The sequence below is a fragment of the Desmodus rotundus genome, chromosome 4 (assembly GCF_022682495.2).
Source record: "Desmodus rotundus isolate HL8 chromosome 4, HLdesRot8A.1, whole genome shotgun sequence".
NCBI classification, from domain to species: domain Eukaryota; kingdom Metazoa; phylum Chordata; class Mammalia; order Chiroptera; family Phyllostomidae; genus Desmodus; species Desmodus rotundus.
Window position 1 is genome coordinate 156,131,798 of NC_071390.1, and position 19,672 is coordinate 156,151,469.

At 40.0% G+C, this 19,672-nt stretch overlaps 1 protein-coding gene across 18 annotated transcripts in view; it reads right to left on the reverse strand.

Annotated features, from left to right (window-relative positions):
* Nucleotides 1–311: 311 nt before the first annotated feature.
* LIMCH1 (LIM and calponin homology domains 1) overlaps nt 312–19,672 on the reverse strand; it is a 312,399-nt gene continuing 293,038 nt past the window's right edge. For 8 of the 18 annotated variants that reach the window (XM_045182628.3, XM_045182625.3, XM_045182627.3 and 5 more), the window contains 8 exons: nt 18,933–19,025; nt 17,905–18,009; nt 16,890–17,017; nt 15,241–15,362; nt 14,850–14,973; nt 10,880–10,988; nt 8,405–8,507; nt 312–3,200 (listed from right to left, as the gene is read on the reverse strand). In XM_045182628.3, coding sequence (XP_045038563.2) covers nt 3,175–3,200; nt 8,405–8,507; nt 10,880–10,988; nt 14,850–14,973; nt 15,241–15,362; nt 16,890–17,017; nt 17,905–18,009; nt 18,933–19,025 — 810 coding nt within the window. In that variant the 3' untranslated portion in view covers nt 312–3,174. Of the gene's footprint in view, nt 3,201–8,404; nt 8,508–10,879; nt 10,989–12,542; nt 12,630–14,849; nt 14,974–15,240; nt 15,363–16,889; nt 17,018–17,904; nt 18,010–18,932; nt 19,026–19,672 lie in introns of all 18 variants that reach the window. The other 10 variants (XM_045182624.3, XM_045182623.3, XM_045182622.3 and 7 more) reach the window with 2 other exon arrangements.

Here is a 19,672-nt window from a genome sequence, read left to right on the forward strand (position 1 = left end):
CCTGGGGCAGTGCTGGGAGGAGGGGAAACAGCCACTTTAAAGGGCTTGATTTGGTTTTCTCCAGCCAGTATGGGAAGTCGCTGTCATTTGGTTGTATCCGATAATTTCCATTTGCTTGATCCTGGTTATTGTGTGTCTCATCTTGAGGTGTCTGAATCCTTCAGTGGAAGGCAATGACTTCCTTCATGGCTCCTTGCCCTCACCTGACTATCTAACCCTGGACCAAAAGCTACAAAAGAACGAGCTTGATTCTCTTCCCCAAGTCAGAAAACCTCCCTCCCCATCCCCCCCAAAATCAATGGAATACAAAGTTGATTTGAGTATTTTATTTATAAATGTACATTTGCTATAAAAGCTGTTGCATTTTAGGCAACTTTTTATTTTCTTACTATTTCTCAGAGGCATTTTAGAATAAATATTTTAAATGAAGGTTAGTGTAACTGATATCGAACACTGGCCCACCCAGAACAGCAACATCTTTTGGACAGACTCACACAGGAGGTGGATCATTTCAGTTCGTTAGGTCTTACACTGTGTATCAATAACTATAATAGGTATTGCATTAATAACACTACATAGAAAGAATGAGAAAATGTCATGAAAGTTTGCTAGTGAAAAACAGAGTTCCCCATTTACTTGTAAGAAAGAGAAGGAATTAGCTTTTGGAGTATGAGAAAAAAATGAGATATATTTCCTCAGGAACAATAAATCACTCACTTGCCTCTTTTTTTTTTTTTTTTTTTTTTTTTTAAAGCAACCACATTTACATTGTAGCTCAACAGAGCAGAGCTTTTTTTCTTTTTTTCCCCCTGGGATCTCAAAGATTATTTGAAAAGAAATAGATCATACTCGTTATGCTGCATTGGAAAAAACACGATCTAGTCTGCCATGTAACAGACTCCAAATGAAATATAAATCAAATATAAATAGAAACAGTTGGCAATTAGAATTTAGAAAATGTTGGAGATTATTCTGTGCTGGTGACTATAGTTCATTATGGGAAAGCATTTCACAGTTGGAGAATGCGCTTTATTTTGCTTGACTCAATTCTAGCTTCAATACATGTACAATGAGTCTCACTAAGAAATATGTATAAATGGGTTTGTGAAACCAGAAGAGCATGTGCAATATTCATATAATTCCTACATAACGGATGGAGTTCCACATGTAAAAAGTATTCTATAAAAGTCGGTTATGAATGCTCATATTGTACATGTTTTGTGCACTATTTCTGGTAGAGTACTCTGCTAATAATATCATGCAAAGTGTAAACATCACATTATCAAAATATTTAATAAAGCATGCAAGGTGGTTAACCAAAATATTGAACTTAATCTGTACATTTTCAAAACTTTTTCTTTTTAACTTTTTCTATTTTTCTTTTTCTTTTTTAATTTCCCCCCCTGAAAAACAGTGGACACCTCCGTGAGAAGTCTTGGGAACTTGGAGGTGAGTTCATCTCTTTTCAAGGTACTGCATCCATAATTCATCACTGTGTGCAACGGCTTTGCATTTTCTAAGGCACAATTTTTAACGAAGTGATGTATAAATTTCAGTCTAACAACAGCTTATCCAAATGACAGAATGGTCAAAACACCTCCAGTGGCTGAGGAAATTTCTGCACTTACATGGAACCCGCATGCAGAGAACCGTCTAGCATGTAAATAAATAATTGCTAGCCATACCCAATAAGACACAGAAAAAAATTATTGCTTACATAACAGAAAAACATCTACTGGATCTCCGTTTATGACTACATTAACCTATTCGGAGGATAGCCACAGTCTACATTCACAAAACGTCATCTTCACTTATTTGCCATCATTTTAAGGCAGAATAAATAGTTCTTCTTTCCCCAGTTTTAAAGAAACAGCCTGGAGATTTAAAACATGATGCTTTTTAGTAACTTGATTCCTTTCTTGGCCAGCTGAAACTCACCACACAGGGCAAGAAGTAACCAGCTCTCCCCAAGAGTTCCTCTCTCAAAATCTCCACGGGCAAGGTCCAGAACTCTTGATAGGAAGGAGAGTCGGTGATGTGGGAGAAGGAGGAAGAGCAGATATCCATTAGAGTGGGCAGTGCCCATGTGACCTGTAGGTTCTTGCTGGTCACACCCCAGTGGCTTGTCACATCACGTGTCATTTGGATCCTATTAGGATGAACTTAATGTTTTTGTTTAGACACCTGTGCTTGCGGCCCTGAAGGAGAACTTGCAGGACAGGGTGAGCCGCCGTCCCACTTAATGGAGGGCTGATCTCGATGAGAGAGCTTCCTTCCATGTGTCTTATGCTGAGTCTTTTATTGAATGTGGAGTCTGAAGAGCAGCAAGCCACAAAGTCCTCGCGGCTAGCAATGGCCCACCACTCTTTTGAAGATCAAACTTCCTCATACATTTTGGTAATAACTTTGGAAATGATGACTAAAATATTTTCCTCTGTTTATTTTCCTACCCCTGGGCAATGTCCGGAGCGTAAGTCTAGCCGATATTGCAAGGGTTCTCTCTGTTTGATGGGCCAGACTCTACCAATGGCGTAACCTTCCAAGTATACAAAACCTAACACTAATGGTGCAATAATTTATCGGTATGACTTCTACCTCAAAAGGTAAGTAACACAAATGTTTCAGGATTACAGTATATATTATCAGATTAGTGTCTTTGCATTAAAAACAAGTTATAGCTCAGAGCTAGGGGATGTGGTTTTTAGTTTCTGAAATGCATTAATTGTATGCTCCTGTCTTAAAAGACCACGTGTCTCAGATTGGCATGTCTTGCACTTTCTGCAGCTCAATTTTGTAAACACAAAGTATTTAATTCCTAGAAATACTAAAACAAAACAGGTTTATTGAATCTTTTATCTCATTAAGTCCCAAAAGAAGAGAATAACACATTTGAAAATGTAAGCCTGTCTGACCATACTAACACCTTCTTTTGAGCTAGTCAGAATCATTACAATTCAATATTCTTTTGTATATACTGTGCAAATGCAAAAAAAAAAAAAAACCCAACCAGGAGAAACACAATGTGCTATAAAAGAACATAAACCATTTTTTAGAATAGCCTTTCAGAAATTAGATGAATGCTGAGAAGCCCCTGAACTTGGAATTCTGTTAAACAATTGCCAGGAGACACTCTCAGAAAGGAACGGTGAGTGGTCTGGAAGCTGGAAAGCAACGTCACAATGTCGTGGGCTGGCCAGCACCTGTGGTGAAGAAATCAGAGCGACATTTGGTGGGAGTAGTCAATGCTTCTTACTTCAGATGTTCACAGATTTCCCGAATTAGCTACAACCTCGGTCTCTTCCCTCTAGGGAGGAAAACTTGTCCCACCCTACAACTCAAAGCACGGTGCCAGGAGACCCAGGAATTGGTATTAACTGGAACTTGTTAGAAATATGGACTTCTGAGCCCCAACCCAGAACTTAACAAGGAGCCCATGTGACTCCCACGCCCTGTAAAATTTGGTTGAAATTCTCTGGACTTCACCCTGCACCAGATGATCTCCATCAAGTTTTCTACCTTGTCTTCTTGGCAAATAAAAAGAAAATATTCCCTCTCCTCTCAGTTTCTTTAGGTTTTGGACTCTCTGAGGAGAAATGCATTGGCAATAGGAGGAATTTGACATGTGATCTAGAAACAGAATTGCCAGGTTTAACAATTTACAATACAGAACACCCAATAAAATCTGAATTTCAGAGAAACAACAGAAACAATTTTTAGCATAAGTATATATCCCACATGATATTTGGCATATAGTAGTGCTAAATTCTAAGCATGCAATATTTGAAACACAGGCATACGAAAGAAACTCATTGTTTATCTGACATTCAAACTTAACAGGGCAGAAAAGCATTGAACTGGGCATCTTGCCTTTATCTGGCAACCCTATCGAGGACGGATGGTTTGGGTTCCTTATCTCCTGCTGACACCTCCATCAAGTTTCTTGTTTTAGGCACCTGAGCTCTCATGAGGCAACAGCAACACTGGGAAGGACCCCGGGGATTTCGCATTAGATGCATTTCATGCACGTGAATGACAGAGCAGACATGAAGACACGGCCACCCGGCACCCAGGCATAAATGGCACCAGGGAAACACATGGCGGCTGGATTCCTGACAGGTAATTTGTTTTGCACTTCCATTGCCATTTACATATGAACTTAAAAACTGTTTACACTGCTTTTAGGAATTGCATTTTAATATGCTGTTATGCTATTTTTCCTCTGCAAGAGAAAATTTTCATTTAAATGTGACTAGTTACTTGAAGAAAATAGGATTATATATTCAGGTTTTATTATTCCACAAAATGAAATTATTTCGTTTCACTTAGAATGCCTATGATGTAAACCACCTCTCATATGCATCCATCTCCCCTCTTCTCAACTCAGATCAAAATCAAATAAAAAAAAAAAGAAAAATGAGTTTTTGCCATTTCTTCCCATTCTGACTCTTTTATTGCATCTGGGGTATAGTCAACCAATTCCAGTATATTTATACTTCTCTAACTGAGTATTATCCCTTCCGCCTAGTCATTCCTAACAAATGTCTTTTTCTGATGACACCAAGAATAAAAATGAACAGTATTTTCAGATGTGCTGGTCATTCTCCTTGTCATGTCCTTTCTTAAAGTTTAGCCTAAGATGATATTAACATTTACCTGGAAAACTAAATATGAGAGAAGAGTTAGGAAAATTTGGAAAAAATAATTGGAGTTAAGGTGGTCATTATTACTCAATTTTAAAACATATTACGAAGCTATAATAATTAAAATGGTTTGACATTAGTGTAAACAGGTTAATAACACATAAAATATCCAGAAATACACCCAGATATATATGTTTAGTTTATGAGAAAGCTGGCATTTCAAATTAGTGAAGAAAAAAAGATTACTTATTAAGGTATGTTCACACAATTGGCTAATTGGGGGGGAAAAGCTGGATATCTATCTAATTTCTTACACCCAAATATATTCCTGATGTCACAAATTTACATGTGAAAATGAAAACAAAAAAAGAATTCTAGGATAAATCTCAGCTAAATGTATGACCTTGGAGTAGTGAGAGTTTTTCTAAGTACAATGTAAAACATAGAATCCAAAAAAGAAAATAAAAGATATGTTTAATTACTTAAATGAAAATCTTTTCTGTGGAAAAAAAATCACAAGGTAGAAAGGTGAATGATAATCGCAACAAGCAGCAAATACAAAATAAAAGGAATTATTTCTTTAATTTACAGAAGACTCATATAAATCAAGTGTCAGCAGAACAATGGGCAAAGGATAAAGTACAATTTTTAATAGAAAAAGAAATATAAATGGTGCATAAACATAAAAAAGATGTTCAAACTCACTTACAAAAAGACACACAGATCAAAGCAGTGAATTCCCCCCCCCCCCCCACTGCCACCTAGCAGAGTGGAAAAGTAAAAACTTTGATGATATCCAGAGCTGACACAGGCCTGGAGGGAAAGAGGCTCCTAGGCAGTTTGCAGGGAGAGCGCACTTTTCTGGAAGATAGTTAGGCGAGCTGTCTGAAAATTTAGAAAGCGCGTGCCTTGCGACTTAGCAGCCTTGCTGCTCACAAGCTACCCTGTGCAAATGCCTTCAAATTTCATCAGGACACACAGACAGGATGTTCATAGGAGCATTTAAAAAACAGTATTAGAAAACTGGAAACACCCGAGGTGCCTGTTCATGGAGTTTTAGTTTTAAAGTCCATACCGTAGGATTGTATGCAGCTATTAAAAAGCCATTGACACCCTGGCTGGTGTGGCTCAGTGGATTGAGTGCCGGCCTGCAAAGAAACCAAAGGGCCGCTGGTTCGATTCCCAGTCAGGGCACATGCCTGGATTTCAGGCCAGGTCCCCAGTAGGGGGGGTGTGAGAGGCAACCACACATTGATGATGTTTCTCTCCCTCTCTTTCTCCTTCCTCTCCCCTCTGTCTAAAAATAAATAAATAAAATCTTAAAAAAAACCAAAACAAACATTGACAAGAATGACGAGAAAGAACACGTCAGATGGAAAAATTGGCAAGATATATGTTTAAGTTAAAGACAACAGCAACAAAAGCTAGGTACAGAAAACTGACTATGTGATTAACTTTGTGAAATAAAAACCAGCACGTGCATCTGTGTGCATGCATGCGCACACCTGCACACACCTGCACACACAGGCATTCTGCCTCTCCCCCCAGGCAATGGTTAGACAGTGACTGCGGTGGTTACCTTTGGAAAGCTTTTTTTTTTACTTTTAATTGGGTATCTTTCTGGACATCCACCATTTCTAATCTTATATCACATGACTTTTACTTATTTATTCTTTTGAATATCTATAGAGGTTATCTCGGCAGAGAAAGAAGATTTTTTGCTTTCTTCTTAGGATCTTAGTATTCTAAAAAAAAATCCTAGTAAAATATTGCATTAAAATATAAAATAAAGAAAATAATCCCACTTTCTTATTTTTCATCTGATGAGACCATCACTGAAACTCCACTGTTCTTGTCTTCAACTTTGGGACTAAGAATAGGTAGTGCCCTTATGTTCATACGCGTAGGAAAAAAATTTCTGGCCTAGATCTGAAAAGCTAATTTCCAACAGAAATGACAATGAGTCATCCAACTTCTCAATTAAAATAAAAATCTGGATGAAAACAGGTTACTGTCCCCCAGGGGTGGGTTCATGTTTCTTCTCTGCTGGCATCCTTTAAGCACTTTAAATTATGAGAGAAATTCAGATTTACAGCACTTTTGAGTCTGGCCCAACAGTCCCGCAACCTAACAGCGCCCCCTTCTGGTTCCAAGATTCACGTTCAGTTGGACTGAGAAAAACTATAATTTATAGACGATTATAGAAAAAAACACTTTAAAAACTGGGGGGAAAAAGGGTTTAGTTCTCACTTCTAATGTATAAAGACAAAACAAACAAAAATTCAGTTAAAATATAATTATTGTATATTATACATTATATATGTATTTGTGTATGCATGGTATGTACATGGTATATACTATTTACACCATATTATATATATACTTAATACATAGTATAAAATCACACTATGTTTATACTATATATAATATACACATGGTATAAATATATATAATATGTTTATAGCATGCATTTATATAGTATACACACTATATAACTATATATAATATATAACATATGTTAAATGCATATATTATACATAATAGCTGATACAAATATATAAATATAAATAATATAAAAATATAATATATAATGTAAGTAGTCCAGTTTGATGGTACTGGCTCTAAGTTGGAACTGTTCTGACCTCAAATGTTTATCATAGATCAGAATCACCTGGGCTTGATTAAATTTTATTTCACATAATTTTATTAAAAATGCATATATTTCTCAGAATATAGTAAATCTCTATCTATAAAAGAACTTCACTTCATATTCTTTACTCTTAAGAGTCTTGCAGATTTAAAGATTTATGTTAAAAAAAGCTGTGAAGATATCACTGCATTTACTTGGAGAAGAAATAAAACATTCTGAATTTCAAATGCCATCTTGTCATTCCTTCCCTCCCCCCCTTTTTTAAAGGAAGTTTCTGACTGAGGAATTTGCACAGAAGGGTCTCTTGCCTAGGCCATCTACCAGAAGGGCTCCATTTATGCTGCAAAGTGAGGCAGCATAAAAGGCTTAGCCACTTGCTCTTTACGTATTTTCAAAAACAGAGGCTGGGCAACAGCACCCCCTGGTGCCGCTAAAACCAACACGAACCTTCTGTGGTAGGAAAGCCAGACACAAGGGCAGGCTGCTGAAGGGAGCTTCCAGGCAGCACAGGTTTTTAAAGCTCTGATTATGTGCTAAAGTATTTTGGAGGGGAGCAGGGATTCACAAAGCAGCAGAACCCATCATTTAGACTCTCGAGGAACTTTCAGTTTAGTTGGGAGTAAAGATACACTAAGTGATGGAACTCCTGAATGCCGAGCATGAAGACATGGAGGAGCTGGTGATTGATTTGATGAACAATGGAGAGCCATTCTTTACGCTTTACTCCCCCACCCGCCAAATGGTGCTGGTCTTCTAAAGATACACCTCCGCAAGTGACTAATAGTGTTTTACAGAGCTTATATCTGCCTTCCGCCTCACCCAAATCTCTGTGGTGAGCTCAGGCGATGCCTCAAACTTGGCCTACAGTTTTTATCTACTGGTGTGTGAATGAACTTCTAGATGAAAAGAAGGTGGCCACACCCAGGCAGTAACTTCCAATAACAAACAAGTGGTAAATAAAGGGTTATTTCATTATCGCTTCCTCATGTAGATGCTAATAAATCTTTTTCCCCGGGGTAGGAGTGTCAACTGATGGGCAGAAATAACCGAATTCCTCCAGTGGGTCCTACGAAAGGCATGAGATCACACGCACTCATCTCAGCCCAGTACTCACTTCTGGATCGCATGTAGCAATCATTACAGTTCAGAAGACCGTTGCGAATCCTAACATCAGTCCCACTCACTGAGTCTCCAAGCTGTCCTTTACAAATTCCACACTAAAGGGGAGAAAGAACCCAAGTTATAAGGCGCATAAGGAGTTCCTCTATAATGCGTACTTACCGTTCCTGTGAATAGCACAATAATCATTTAGACGACCTCCACATTTGTTGAGCATCTACCATGTGTTAGATGCTGCACGAAGAACTGACTTACAGCAACAAGATACTTTCAGTATTTTATGGTGACTCCTTGCATTTTGCAGAGGAAGACTGTTTCAGAGAGGTTAGCTGAGTTGCCCAAGGTTGTAAAACTGGTGAGTGGTGTTGAGTTAATCCCAAAGCCTGTGCTGTTAACCTCTATCACAAGCCGTTTCTAAGTCAATATGTAAAACCATTTTATTTTTTATTCTTATTTGTAATGAAATTTATTGGGGTGACCTTGGTTAATGAAATTATACAAGCTTCAAGTGTACAAGTCTATCATACATCATCTGTAAATTGCATTGTGTGTTTACTACCCAAAGTCAAATCTCCTTCCGTCACCATATATTTGACCTAAATACCACTTTAAACAGTTAAATGTTAGTGGTTTTAAATAAACACTTAGCCAACAGATTATAAATGAAAACTTGCCTGTGACTGATCATTAAATGCTTTCCAGCATTGTCGCTAAGTTCAGGACAGAATTACTAGGAAATAGCTAGCTATCCACCTTATTTTTCCACATTAAAGGCAGTGGCACCTAGAGTAACAAATCCACTGAGAATGGAACTCCTTTCAGCCAAGTCAGGTTGCATGCAGGACACTGTGGGACATACTGGGGGTGCCAGAGAACGTGGCAGTGGGGTTGGTACTGATGGCAGCCTCTTGCCAGGAGATCAGGGCTCAGCTCAGGAGTAGAGGGCCTCAGACTCATGGTTTAAGGTCACCTGGGACAGAGGGAGGCTTCATCCCAACTGTGTTACGAGTTGCATCTACATGGCAAAGGTAGGGGATAAACCTAGGAGGTGACATATCTTAAAGCATCAGGTCAGTTCCAGGAAGTGAATGATTAGAGAGAACAAAGGCCTCGGCAGCTTAGAAAGCAAGTCTTCCGTCCTTGAGAATCAGCAAGGACTCTTTGCCACCTCGATTATTTTGAACTCTGATAAAGTTCTGGAGAACAAACTGTGGTGTTGGAACATATTATCTCGGCACAATCGTGAAATTTTAAAAAGTATATTCCTTGAGTCTCAAAATACTCCTAGACCAGTTAAGGCATGCATTATCTTCATTAATTTTCCAATGAGAATACTGATAAATTGAGTTTCATTAAGTCTCCATATTGTGTTTTGTCCATGATAAGCTTTGCTTCCCAGTGATTGCTGATACTATTAAATGAGTACTTTTGGGACCACTTCACTTACTTTCCCTCAGCTTATAGGTAAAGTGGGAGTTATTTTAAACCTATACAGGTGTACTTTATAGCTGAGGAGATTGCCAACAAGAAAAAGAACAAAATTCAAGAAGGACTCTTGAATGAAATAACTCTTACTCAGAGCTACAGGGTTTAGTTTCAAAAATTATAAATTAATTTGAAAAGTGTCCATGAGCAAAAAAAAAGTTGGGAAATGCTGAAAGAGGCTAACTTATACATTTTATAATAAATCAGTTATAACCGGGTAGCTTACCTATGTGTGAGCAGGAAATCTGGGATTAGAATCTAGGCCTCCTCATTTTCAGTTTATTCATTAATTCATTCATCTAAAAATGTTTATGGACACCATCTGCCAGGTGCAGCAGAAACTGTGGGGAGCCAGGCAGACATGGTTCCTGCCCTTATGGAGTGGATAGTTTATATTGGGAGTTAATAATAATAATGAAACAATTCATAGTGAGTGATATGGACCATGAAAGGCTCTAGGAGGACCTATCACAAAGGCAAGTGGCTTGGTCTGGATGAATAGGGCAGCTTCTCAGAGGAAGTGATATTCAATTTGGGATCACCGACACGCATTCGGAGACCTACAACTTTGCAACTAGCTATAACCACACTTAAGTGACAGAAAAATCTTCAACATTAAGTCACAAGCGTTTGAGACACAGCAAAGATATTACACACCAAATAAATCCACATAACCCTAAAAGAAGTCTCATTGTCTTCCCAGGGTAGCATTCTCAGCTTCCTGCTCTGGTCGACACTCTGCTGTAGCAACGAAACCTGGTTTGTGAAGGTACATTGCACAAACCTGTTTTGCTTCTTCTAACCCGACATCCCAGGGGGATGTATGATCGCAGAGTTTCATGGTGAAGGATGAACTCCACACACACTTCTGTAGGGGGGGACCTCACGAACAAAGGCCATCGTGATTTCCAGGGGGTATTTCCCAGCGCAGAATGATGCCAAACGACATTAGGACATTGTACTTAGAGGAGAGATGAATACATACCCTAAAGCACTGGATGTGAAAATAGAGATTGAGGGTCTCGATGATCATCGCAGCTCCTTTCCCCAAAGGAAGCCCACAGGAAGAGCACAGCTTCTTCCCGCTTACAGACCTGCATTTAAAGCCATAGGTAATAATAAAGTATTCTGTGTAGAATAGTTGGTTAAATACACAAACATGTAGCCCCGTGCAAACAAATGAAAACGTGGATTTAAAAAAATGTTTCTATCATGAGTGGAATGACAATTACTGAACTGACGAGCAGAAATGAAGCATTAGACGTAATTTGCAAACACGTGTTAGACTAAATGCAATGGGCCTCCACTGCGGTATAGAGGTTGGCGTGCATGTGTACATGTGTCTTAGTTATTTGTGACAAGAGTTTGTACTGTGCTGTATTCAACCACAGTGATCAAATGCCTTGAAATGGTGCAATGTATTTATCGTATGTTTATAGAAGTCCTAAAAGGTAATGAAGTTTAGCTTTACTGAGGTTTTTAAGTTGCTTTAAAATTTTCTATAATTGATTCATTGACCCACTAGGGAATTTCCTATTAAGAAAAAAAATCTTTTTTGTTTAAAAATAGAGAGGCAGTTATGATACAATCCAACAGGTCCCAGGAAGATATGGGATCTAATCCCTGCTTTGTCACCAAGTTCTGTGATCCGGTGTAAAGAACCCACTTTGGGTTTCCCTTCCACCTTCGGAACGAGAGGATTGGACTAGATGATCTCTACCACCTCTTCCAGTGTGAACACTCTGTGACTCTACAATCTGGGCACCCAACATCCTCTCTGAGTTGTAAGCCCCTGAGGACATGGGCTGCATGTATCTCATCTCCGTTCCCTGGAGGCCCCTGTCACAGTGCCCACCAATGGACTAGCACCAAACCCAGCAGACCGACACCAGGTGAGGGCACGAGATGGCTGTCCGCGAAGGCAGCTTTCCCACAACTCAGATCAGACTGCATGATGCCTGTTGTCTCTTGGAATTACTCGATAAATGTGAAAATATGCAATATCATTCAGAAGCCAACGGGGTAGAGAGGGACAGCGGAAACAGAAAGGAAGACGAAACGAAAGAGGAAGAGTTGCCCTAAGCAAACCCTATTTATTAGGATTTCCCTCTTATCCAGTAGTTAAATGAAATTCCTAAATCAAAGAAAACGTTGGAGTACTCAGTCATTGCTCTTCCCAGTGAATGGGAATTCGGGCAGCTTTTAAGAATATCATGGGGCCCAATTAATGTCCAGAAGCAATTATCAGAGAGCTTGAGCAGGGGAAAAGAAGGAGGAGATTTTGTTGCTCAGCCCCTGCCTGGTTCTCTGGTAAGAGCCATCAGCCTGGAAGGACCCAGCCATCTTGGAAGGAAAGGCGCCGACAGAGGAGCCCAGCAATTGTCTGGTGGATTTTATTATTAGATTGCAGATTCCACACAATATAATTAAAGGCCTAGGGCCACAGCCGTGCCAACATCACACACTTGGCTTCTTCAGTCGTGGGCTGCAGACAGATGGGGAATGTGTTCTTCCCTCCTGCCTGTGTGTGTGTTGAAAGAGACTTGATGGACAAGCCCCTCAAAATCATTGGGCAAGCACGAATCCGGTTAACATTATGCTTGGCAGGCTCTCTTCAGAACAGAGCCACCCCAGAAAACCCTGCTGACCTCTTGTACCTGTTTGGTGACTGGCCAGGAGGGGTGGGAGGACAGGGGGACAAATGTCCCACCTGGAAGTTCTCTCGAGGGCTTTTCCTGTAACATGGTAAAGGAGCCAAAAATTATTGACAAGGAAAGAGAAGCCCAATCCTACAAGAAAAGACATTTTAGATAATAAAATTTAAAACTTCCTTGATAAACAAATATAAGACCACAGAGCATCCTAGAGGTAATTTTTCTATAAAGGACAAAAACAGTAATTCCGTCCAGCCAAGATTGTACATGCATTGGCTCCACAACATCGAAACCAGGCTGGCACCATTGAACAGAAAAGACAGAATATCTTTCTCATCTTCATTTTTGCCAGGTTCTTGGCTTATTTAAAATTGCACACTGAGTTAGATATAAAAATTACAGACTGGGTGAGGGGGAGAGATGAGTAGGGATATAGGGAAAAGCTCGTACAGAGAGCCCAGAGATAAAGGATGGAACTCAAAAGAGGTATTTTCCAGTGAAGTGGCTTCCACCCCTGTCAATACATTCATTTCGAGAACATGTGATTGGGGGGGGTGGTGTTCAAAACATTCAGTGACCGCTTTCTATGTCATGCGTGCCTCCAAAGCACAACGGTCCCAGCTGGAAGCTGCCGGGATGGTTTTACAGGGGCTGTTGGTTGCACAAGCCCTGCCTGTGATTAAGCTGTCAGTTCCAGGATCTTCTTATCAAAGTCATTTTCATTTGTAAAGAAAGGGACAGAACTCAGGGGAAGAGCAAGGGTAAGAGAAATGCCAACACAGGAGTGAGCGGGCCATCTGTGATGACTGCTTTCAGAATAACTCCCTGAGCCCCTGCTCACCCCAACCTCCCTGCTCAGGCAGAGCTTGTTTTCTCCAAAATGTCACATTTTCATGTAATGTGCAAAAATATAAATAATGTTGCCAAAAAAGAAGGTTGAAAATCACTTCCACATGATTTCAGCTTTTATTGATTCTGCGTGTCATCTAGGCAAATAGAAAGCAAGTTGGGTAGACATAAGAGAAAAGAGGGAAATGGTTCTAACACTGTATTTTAAAAAATGTAATGGTAAAAAGATGAACTTAAAAAACAAGCTATTATCATCATCCTCACCATCACTGTCATTGTCACTAGCATCACCTGTACTATATAGTTTTTATTATATGCCAGGTACGAAACCTCATAGGTAGGTGTTATCATTATTTGCATTTTATACCTGACGAAACTGAAGCAGAGAAAGATTAATCAACTTGCTAAAGCCCTGTGCGGGCAAGTGGCAGAATCAAAACTTGAATCCAGTGGCCTGGCTCCAGGTAGAATGACTAAAGAATAATGAATGTTAGGTTTTTAAAATGGATTGCAAGGGATGTCTGGTTCAAATATGGTCTTATCAAGGAACTGAGGGTTCACTTTGATTTCCTCTGCCACTTAACCAGTCAAGTACTCTGAAGAAGTTATTTAATTTTCCTGAGCCTCAATTTGCTCACCTGAAAAATGAGAACAGTAACTCAACTGAAGTCACTGGGGAGAGTTTAGTGAGTTAATTTATGAAAAGAAGAGAAGAGATATGTAAATCCTTCAACACAGTGCCTGTTTTATTGAAATGTTTCAAAAATGTTGGGAACTATTATTATTGTAAGAAGATACAAATCTTACAAAATTAGAATATAGCCCAGGGTAGCTACTTAAAGAGGATGCTAATGAGAGAAAACTATTTTTCCTTGAAAAAATATTTGTCAATAGATTCTGAGACAATTAAACTCACTTAAATAGATAGTTGATAGAGCATGCCTACAAATTCTTTCCAATGTTTAACTTATGTGTTAAAAACATCACTTTGCCTCTCTCAAATTGATAAATTCAGAGTGTATAGTTACTTGCCTGAAGACTGTCCTAAATTTACATAAATATTTCTTACCTTGTCAATGAGATTCAATGGAGAAAAGGCACAAAATGCTGGTCACATCTTGCCATCACATGCTTTTTCATTTTCCCCCTTCTTAGCCAATACATTTAAAAAAATATTTTGTTTATTTATTTATTTTTAGAGAGAGGCAAAGGGAGGAATTAAGAAAGGGACAGAAACATCAATGTGAGAGAGAAACATCAATTGGTTGCATCTCGTCCACGCCCTGACCAGGGACTGAACCAGCAACCCGGGCATGTGCCCTGACTAGGAATCAAACTGGCCACCTTTTGCTTTGCAGGACAATGCTCCAACCAACTGAGCCACACTGGTCAAGGCAGTGAATACATTTAAAAAAAAAGAAAGAAATTCCACGTCTATCTTTGGTTACTCACTTCCGCCTTTCATTTGGTGACTCAATCAGATGGTTAATGCTTTTATCCAATGCGAGGGTTTTTGGCTTCACGTCTTCTAAAGCGTTCATTGCTGGGTTTGATACCTGCTGATTCCGGGGTGGATCTGAGGCCAGATAAGGAACATAAATTCAGTGCCCAGTAACGTCACCTTTGCTTAGTATGACACCCTTCTGTGAAGTGCTAATGCCTGCTGAGGTCTCAAGGCGATTCCCTGGGGGGTCTGGGCATTTGGTGGTAGAAATAGATTCCCAGTGCTATTTCACATAAGCTAGAAGAGAAGCTTGCAGCCAACAGAAATCATATGTGTCTGGACAGTAAGGGGGGCCCTTACAACAATCTGAACATCAGGTTTGGTCTTCTCCATCCTTACCCTGAGCTAGCTGTGAGTTCGCCCCACCGTGTGGGGCCCCAGCTTCTGTAACCAGCTGGTCATCCTGATGGGTTCTTTTGGATACGGGGTTCTCAGAGTCGGTCAAGGCCCCCTGAGTAAGGCTGTTAAAATAAATAAATATAATTCAGAACAGAGATGAAAGCAACTGAACTGAAATTATTGATCCTATTCCTTAGGGTATGGATATACCAATTTCAATATGAAAAAAATAAATGGGGCTAACTAAATGCTTATTTATTCTTTTTATTTTAAACTAGGTTTAAATACTCTGAACTGCTACTCATTTTTATTATGCAACAATTTAACAAGCTTGAAAAACCATCATTTCTGATGACCTTCCCACCTCCCTGTCCACAAAGCAATTCATTCTAATAATTTCAAGGGATACCCAAGCCAACTGTTGCCCTCTTCCAGATTTTCACGAGAGGACTTACTGGGGAAATCATGTGGGCCATATGGGACTCTTGCAGCCCGTGGAAATCTACTAGCCTTTCAGTAGCTTCTGTGTGCCAATAAGGAGAGGTGCAAGAGATTTTAAAGAGTTTCTGGCAACAACAGGGACTGTCGGGAGAACTGGCAAAAGTGCACATAAAATGCTTATCAGTGGTACTCAAACATTCCTGCTGGGTGGCTTTCATTTCATAAAACTAGGAAGTCCCTTTAAACAGTGTTCACTGGAAACAGATATGCTCTTCCAAGGGTTCTGAAGACTCTGGATGTGGGCCCCAAGCCCCTATACCCTACAACTCAACCAGTCTTCTAGCTGTTGAGCATAGGAGGATTCACAGAGCAAATCCAACCAGAATTGCTCAGCTCTCGGCCAACTCTTCACTTGACCAGTCTTTGAAAATCAGGTCCTTCTGAGGATGGCTTGTGTGTGTGTATAAGCACGCACATTTATCAATATCTACCTGAATCTCAGAGCCCCAGAGGCAAACATCTGTCTCATAAAGAACGTGCTGGTGGCAGAGCCTCCTGGGTTTCTGTGAGTCCCTTCTAGGTTAGGTGTGGGGTGGCAGCGATAAACCCTCTATAGCCCATCTTGTCTCTCTCTGTCCTGTCTGAGCCAGATATCTCTGAATGTGTCAGGGACTTCTGGGGGGCCTGTTCTGACATCTCATGGAACAGACTGGACCCCATGGGTGGGGTGATTACTCACAACCAATCGATTTGTCAGTTATTCTTCATATTATCACACAAGAGTAAATGTGGCTTTTCATAGCTCAGGGGATACTGATGGTGAAGTTTAAGCCCACAGTAGAACCACCGGGGGTGGGACCCCAGCGCATCATTCCAACCTCTGTCCCTCAGACGCATTAACCACTTCAGGTGAGTGATGTTTAGGTTTGGGGGTTTGAATTGATCCCATACTCCTTTTCTGATCTCTACTGCCTCCCCTTATTTAAAAGAGGTTTTGCCTATTCAAAAATAAGGCTATTTATATTCAACAGCATAGAGACACTGACTTCAGAGGTATCAGAATGTATTCAGGCAATATGTAATGTATTACTGGAATGATTCCTTCAGAGCCGAATGTGATCTGCATTAGCAATGAGTACTCTTCCTGGGAGAGAACAGGCAGAGCCTGGTTCTGCACACTGAGATGGACAGCCCAGTGTGGTTCCTACCTGCCCTTTTCCTCCAGTGGCTCGCTTTCGCTAGTCATCAGCAACAAGTCATGGCTGTCTCCCTGGAATGGTTTCTTCTGTCTTGTGTCTTGTTCTCTTTCACGACAGTTTTCCTGGTCCATCTTATTCTAGTGGGGAAAACAAGGATACTCTTAAATATAATTTTTAAACCCACTGGACAACACTTATCTCTAGCTATGGGATAGTTAAAGCTTTTTTTTTTTTTCCAATCACATTGCCTACAATTTAAAGAGCAGTTGTTCAAATTAACTGAATAGTAACTGAGTTCCAGTGAGTTAAAATAAACATGTAATCGGGATTTCTCTCAAAAGTTATCACAAAAGGGAGTGGGTTAGAAAACCCACCTTTCAACATTGAACAGTCACAGAACTGCTCATTTCAGGACAAATGGCTTTCTAGTGCCCACTGGTTGTCTTTTTTTAATGCAGATTGTGGGCTATCCGGGGTTTGGTATGACTTCTGTCCACACCTTCATGACCGTATTTGGAGGACATGGGGGTTGACCGGCCTTTCTGGGCTCTCTCCACCGTGGCAGACACATGTAAACTTCACGGGGAATTTTAAGAGTGGGTTAGAGAAACTTGAATAGAGGCTACTGTTGGCATCCTGCTGCTGCCATCCAGTGCCAAGGGACGTGTGCTATGGCAGAGAGGGATGCTCGCCTGTTAACGAATGAATGATGAGCAGTAAGAAGTATATTCCAGCACATGGCTCACGAAACAGGACCTTGCCAGCCAGTGCAGAGAGGCTTGGTTGCTAGCCTGTGGGGGCAGATCTGGCCTCAGTAATGACTGTATTGCTCCTTGGGAAATGACTCTAGGATTTGGCCATGGCAGTGACAGTACCAAGGGGTATAATGGCCACGTGGTAGCTGACGTGATTCTAGGGAAATAGCTGGTCCTGGATTTAAACTTGTGGAAAACTTGGCCTGGTGGGTTGGTACTTCTCTTTAGGTTTATTGATTTCCCAAAGTGCTTTGAATCTACCGCCTTACCACTGTTCCGCTGCCTTCGGTCATGGAGGAGGATGTAGACAGCTGGTCTGCAGAAGTCGAAGAAACAGTAAACGGAACCACAGTGTCCTCAATTATTTTGCGCTCCTAAGAGGAAGAACGGGAATTAATGAAAGGGGAAAAAAAAAATCAAACATCACATTTATCAAGAGAAAAATTTCATTAAGGAACTTTAGAAAAAAGACATCAGGATTATATACAAACAAGCGGAGCATTAAAAAAAAGGTCTTATTTTCTAAATGCATGTAAATCAGATAATACTCTATGGATAATGATTTAGAAATTAGCATTTGATTTAATAGGAAAACAAAGTCTTCACAAATTAATTAGTTAGTGAGATTCAAGAAGCCTTATTAGAAATGCTGCAGGGATTGGATTAGGTACAAAAATTACTGTTGAAGATAAAATTCACAGTAATATTAATCATAAACAAATTTTAGATAATATACATAAAATGTAGCTCCCCTCAAATTCTCTAATGTGGTCTGGTTTGCTCATCTAAAAAAATGAAATATACAAAACCAAATATCCCTCCCCACCATTCCTTATCACCATATTCACCATATGGCCCTAAATCTCTTTACTCAATCTTTTTAGTAGTATATAGTGATTGCAGTGGTACGGATTCATTTGGCCTTGATATTGAAATTAGCCTCATAAAGTTAATTCACTACCAAACATGCTTTCTCAAACATACTGTAAATAAAGCAATACTCTCATGCCATCTCTTTAAGATAAATCACAAATCTGACTCTCTGACTACAGATCAGATAGAATTATATTGTCTCTCTTGACCATGACCCAGCACACCCTTATCACAAACTAAATTTGGGGGACTTGTGGTCTTTCAGTGCCCACAGGATCTGACTCCTTTGAAGCGGCTGACAGGCGCTGCTGTAAGGAGAATCAGGCACAGCCCTGGGCACACACATGCCAGAGACACGAAAGTTACGGACTGACTTTGAGGAAACAGGACCACAAGGTCAAATGGCTTCTTGGGAATTTCCTACCTCCTCATAGTATCTGCGTTCTTCCTCTTCCACCTCCTTTTGGGCCTTTTCCCACTCTTCTTTCAGCTTGTCCTGCTCCTTCTGGTATCTCTCCTGTTACAGAATTTCCAGAGACTGTTCTGAACTGGCCATGGCACGCATCACTGGGGCTTTCACCCCTTCTAAACCACCGTCTATCATATGTTGTGAGACTATCTTCTCGTTGTAACACTCTGAATCTAACCCCTTCAGGCAGCACAAGGGAAGTACTATTTTATGGTGCTCGAACATGTTAGGGACCTAAAAATCCAAAGGAGAACAGTGCACGGTGGGGGCAAAAAAAAGCGTAGGTTTACAGTTGTTCGTATGGAAAATAATACAATTAATAAACAATAATATAAGAACTGTTTTGTGTATTCACAACTGTACACCTACACACAAAAGCCCCGCACTGTCTTTTCTGCTGTTGTTTTATAGAATTGTTGTTCAGCTTTACGAGTAGGCAGAAAGAGAAAAGAGGAAAAAAGTGAAAGATTCTAAAATCTTCCAATCTTCCTTCATGTGGGTTTTGTCCCAGGAGGTAGGCTAAACCAATAGTTTGCTTTTTACTGGGCCTTTCAGAGATGAGTTTTGCCATTCCGTTAATAGAAACATGTTTGCTGCTGGGAGAGTTTAATAAAAGATTAAAAAAAAAAAAACCAAACCAACCTTGCAGAAAGGTCCAAAGTGGACAAGATGATAATTAGCTGAGTAGCTGAATT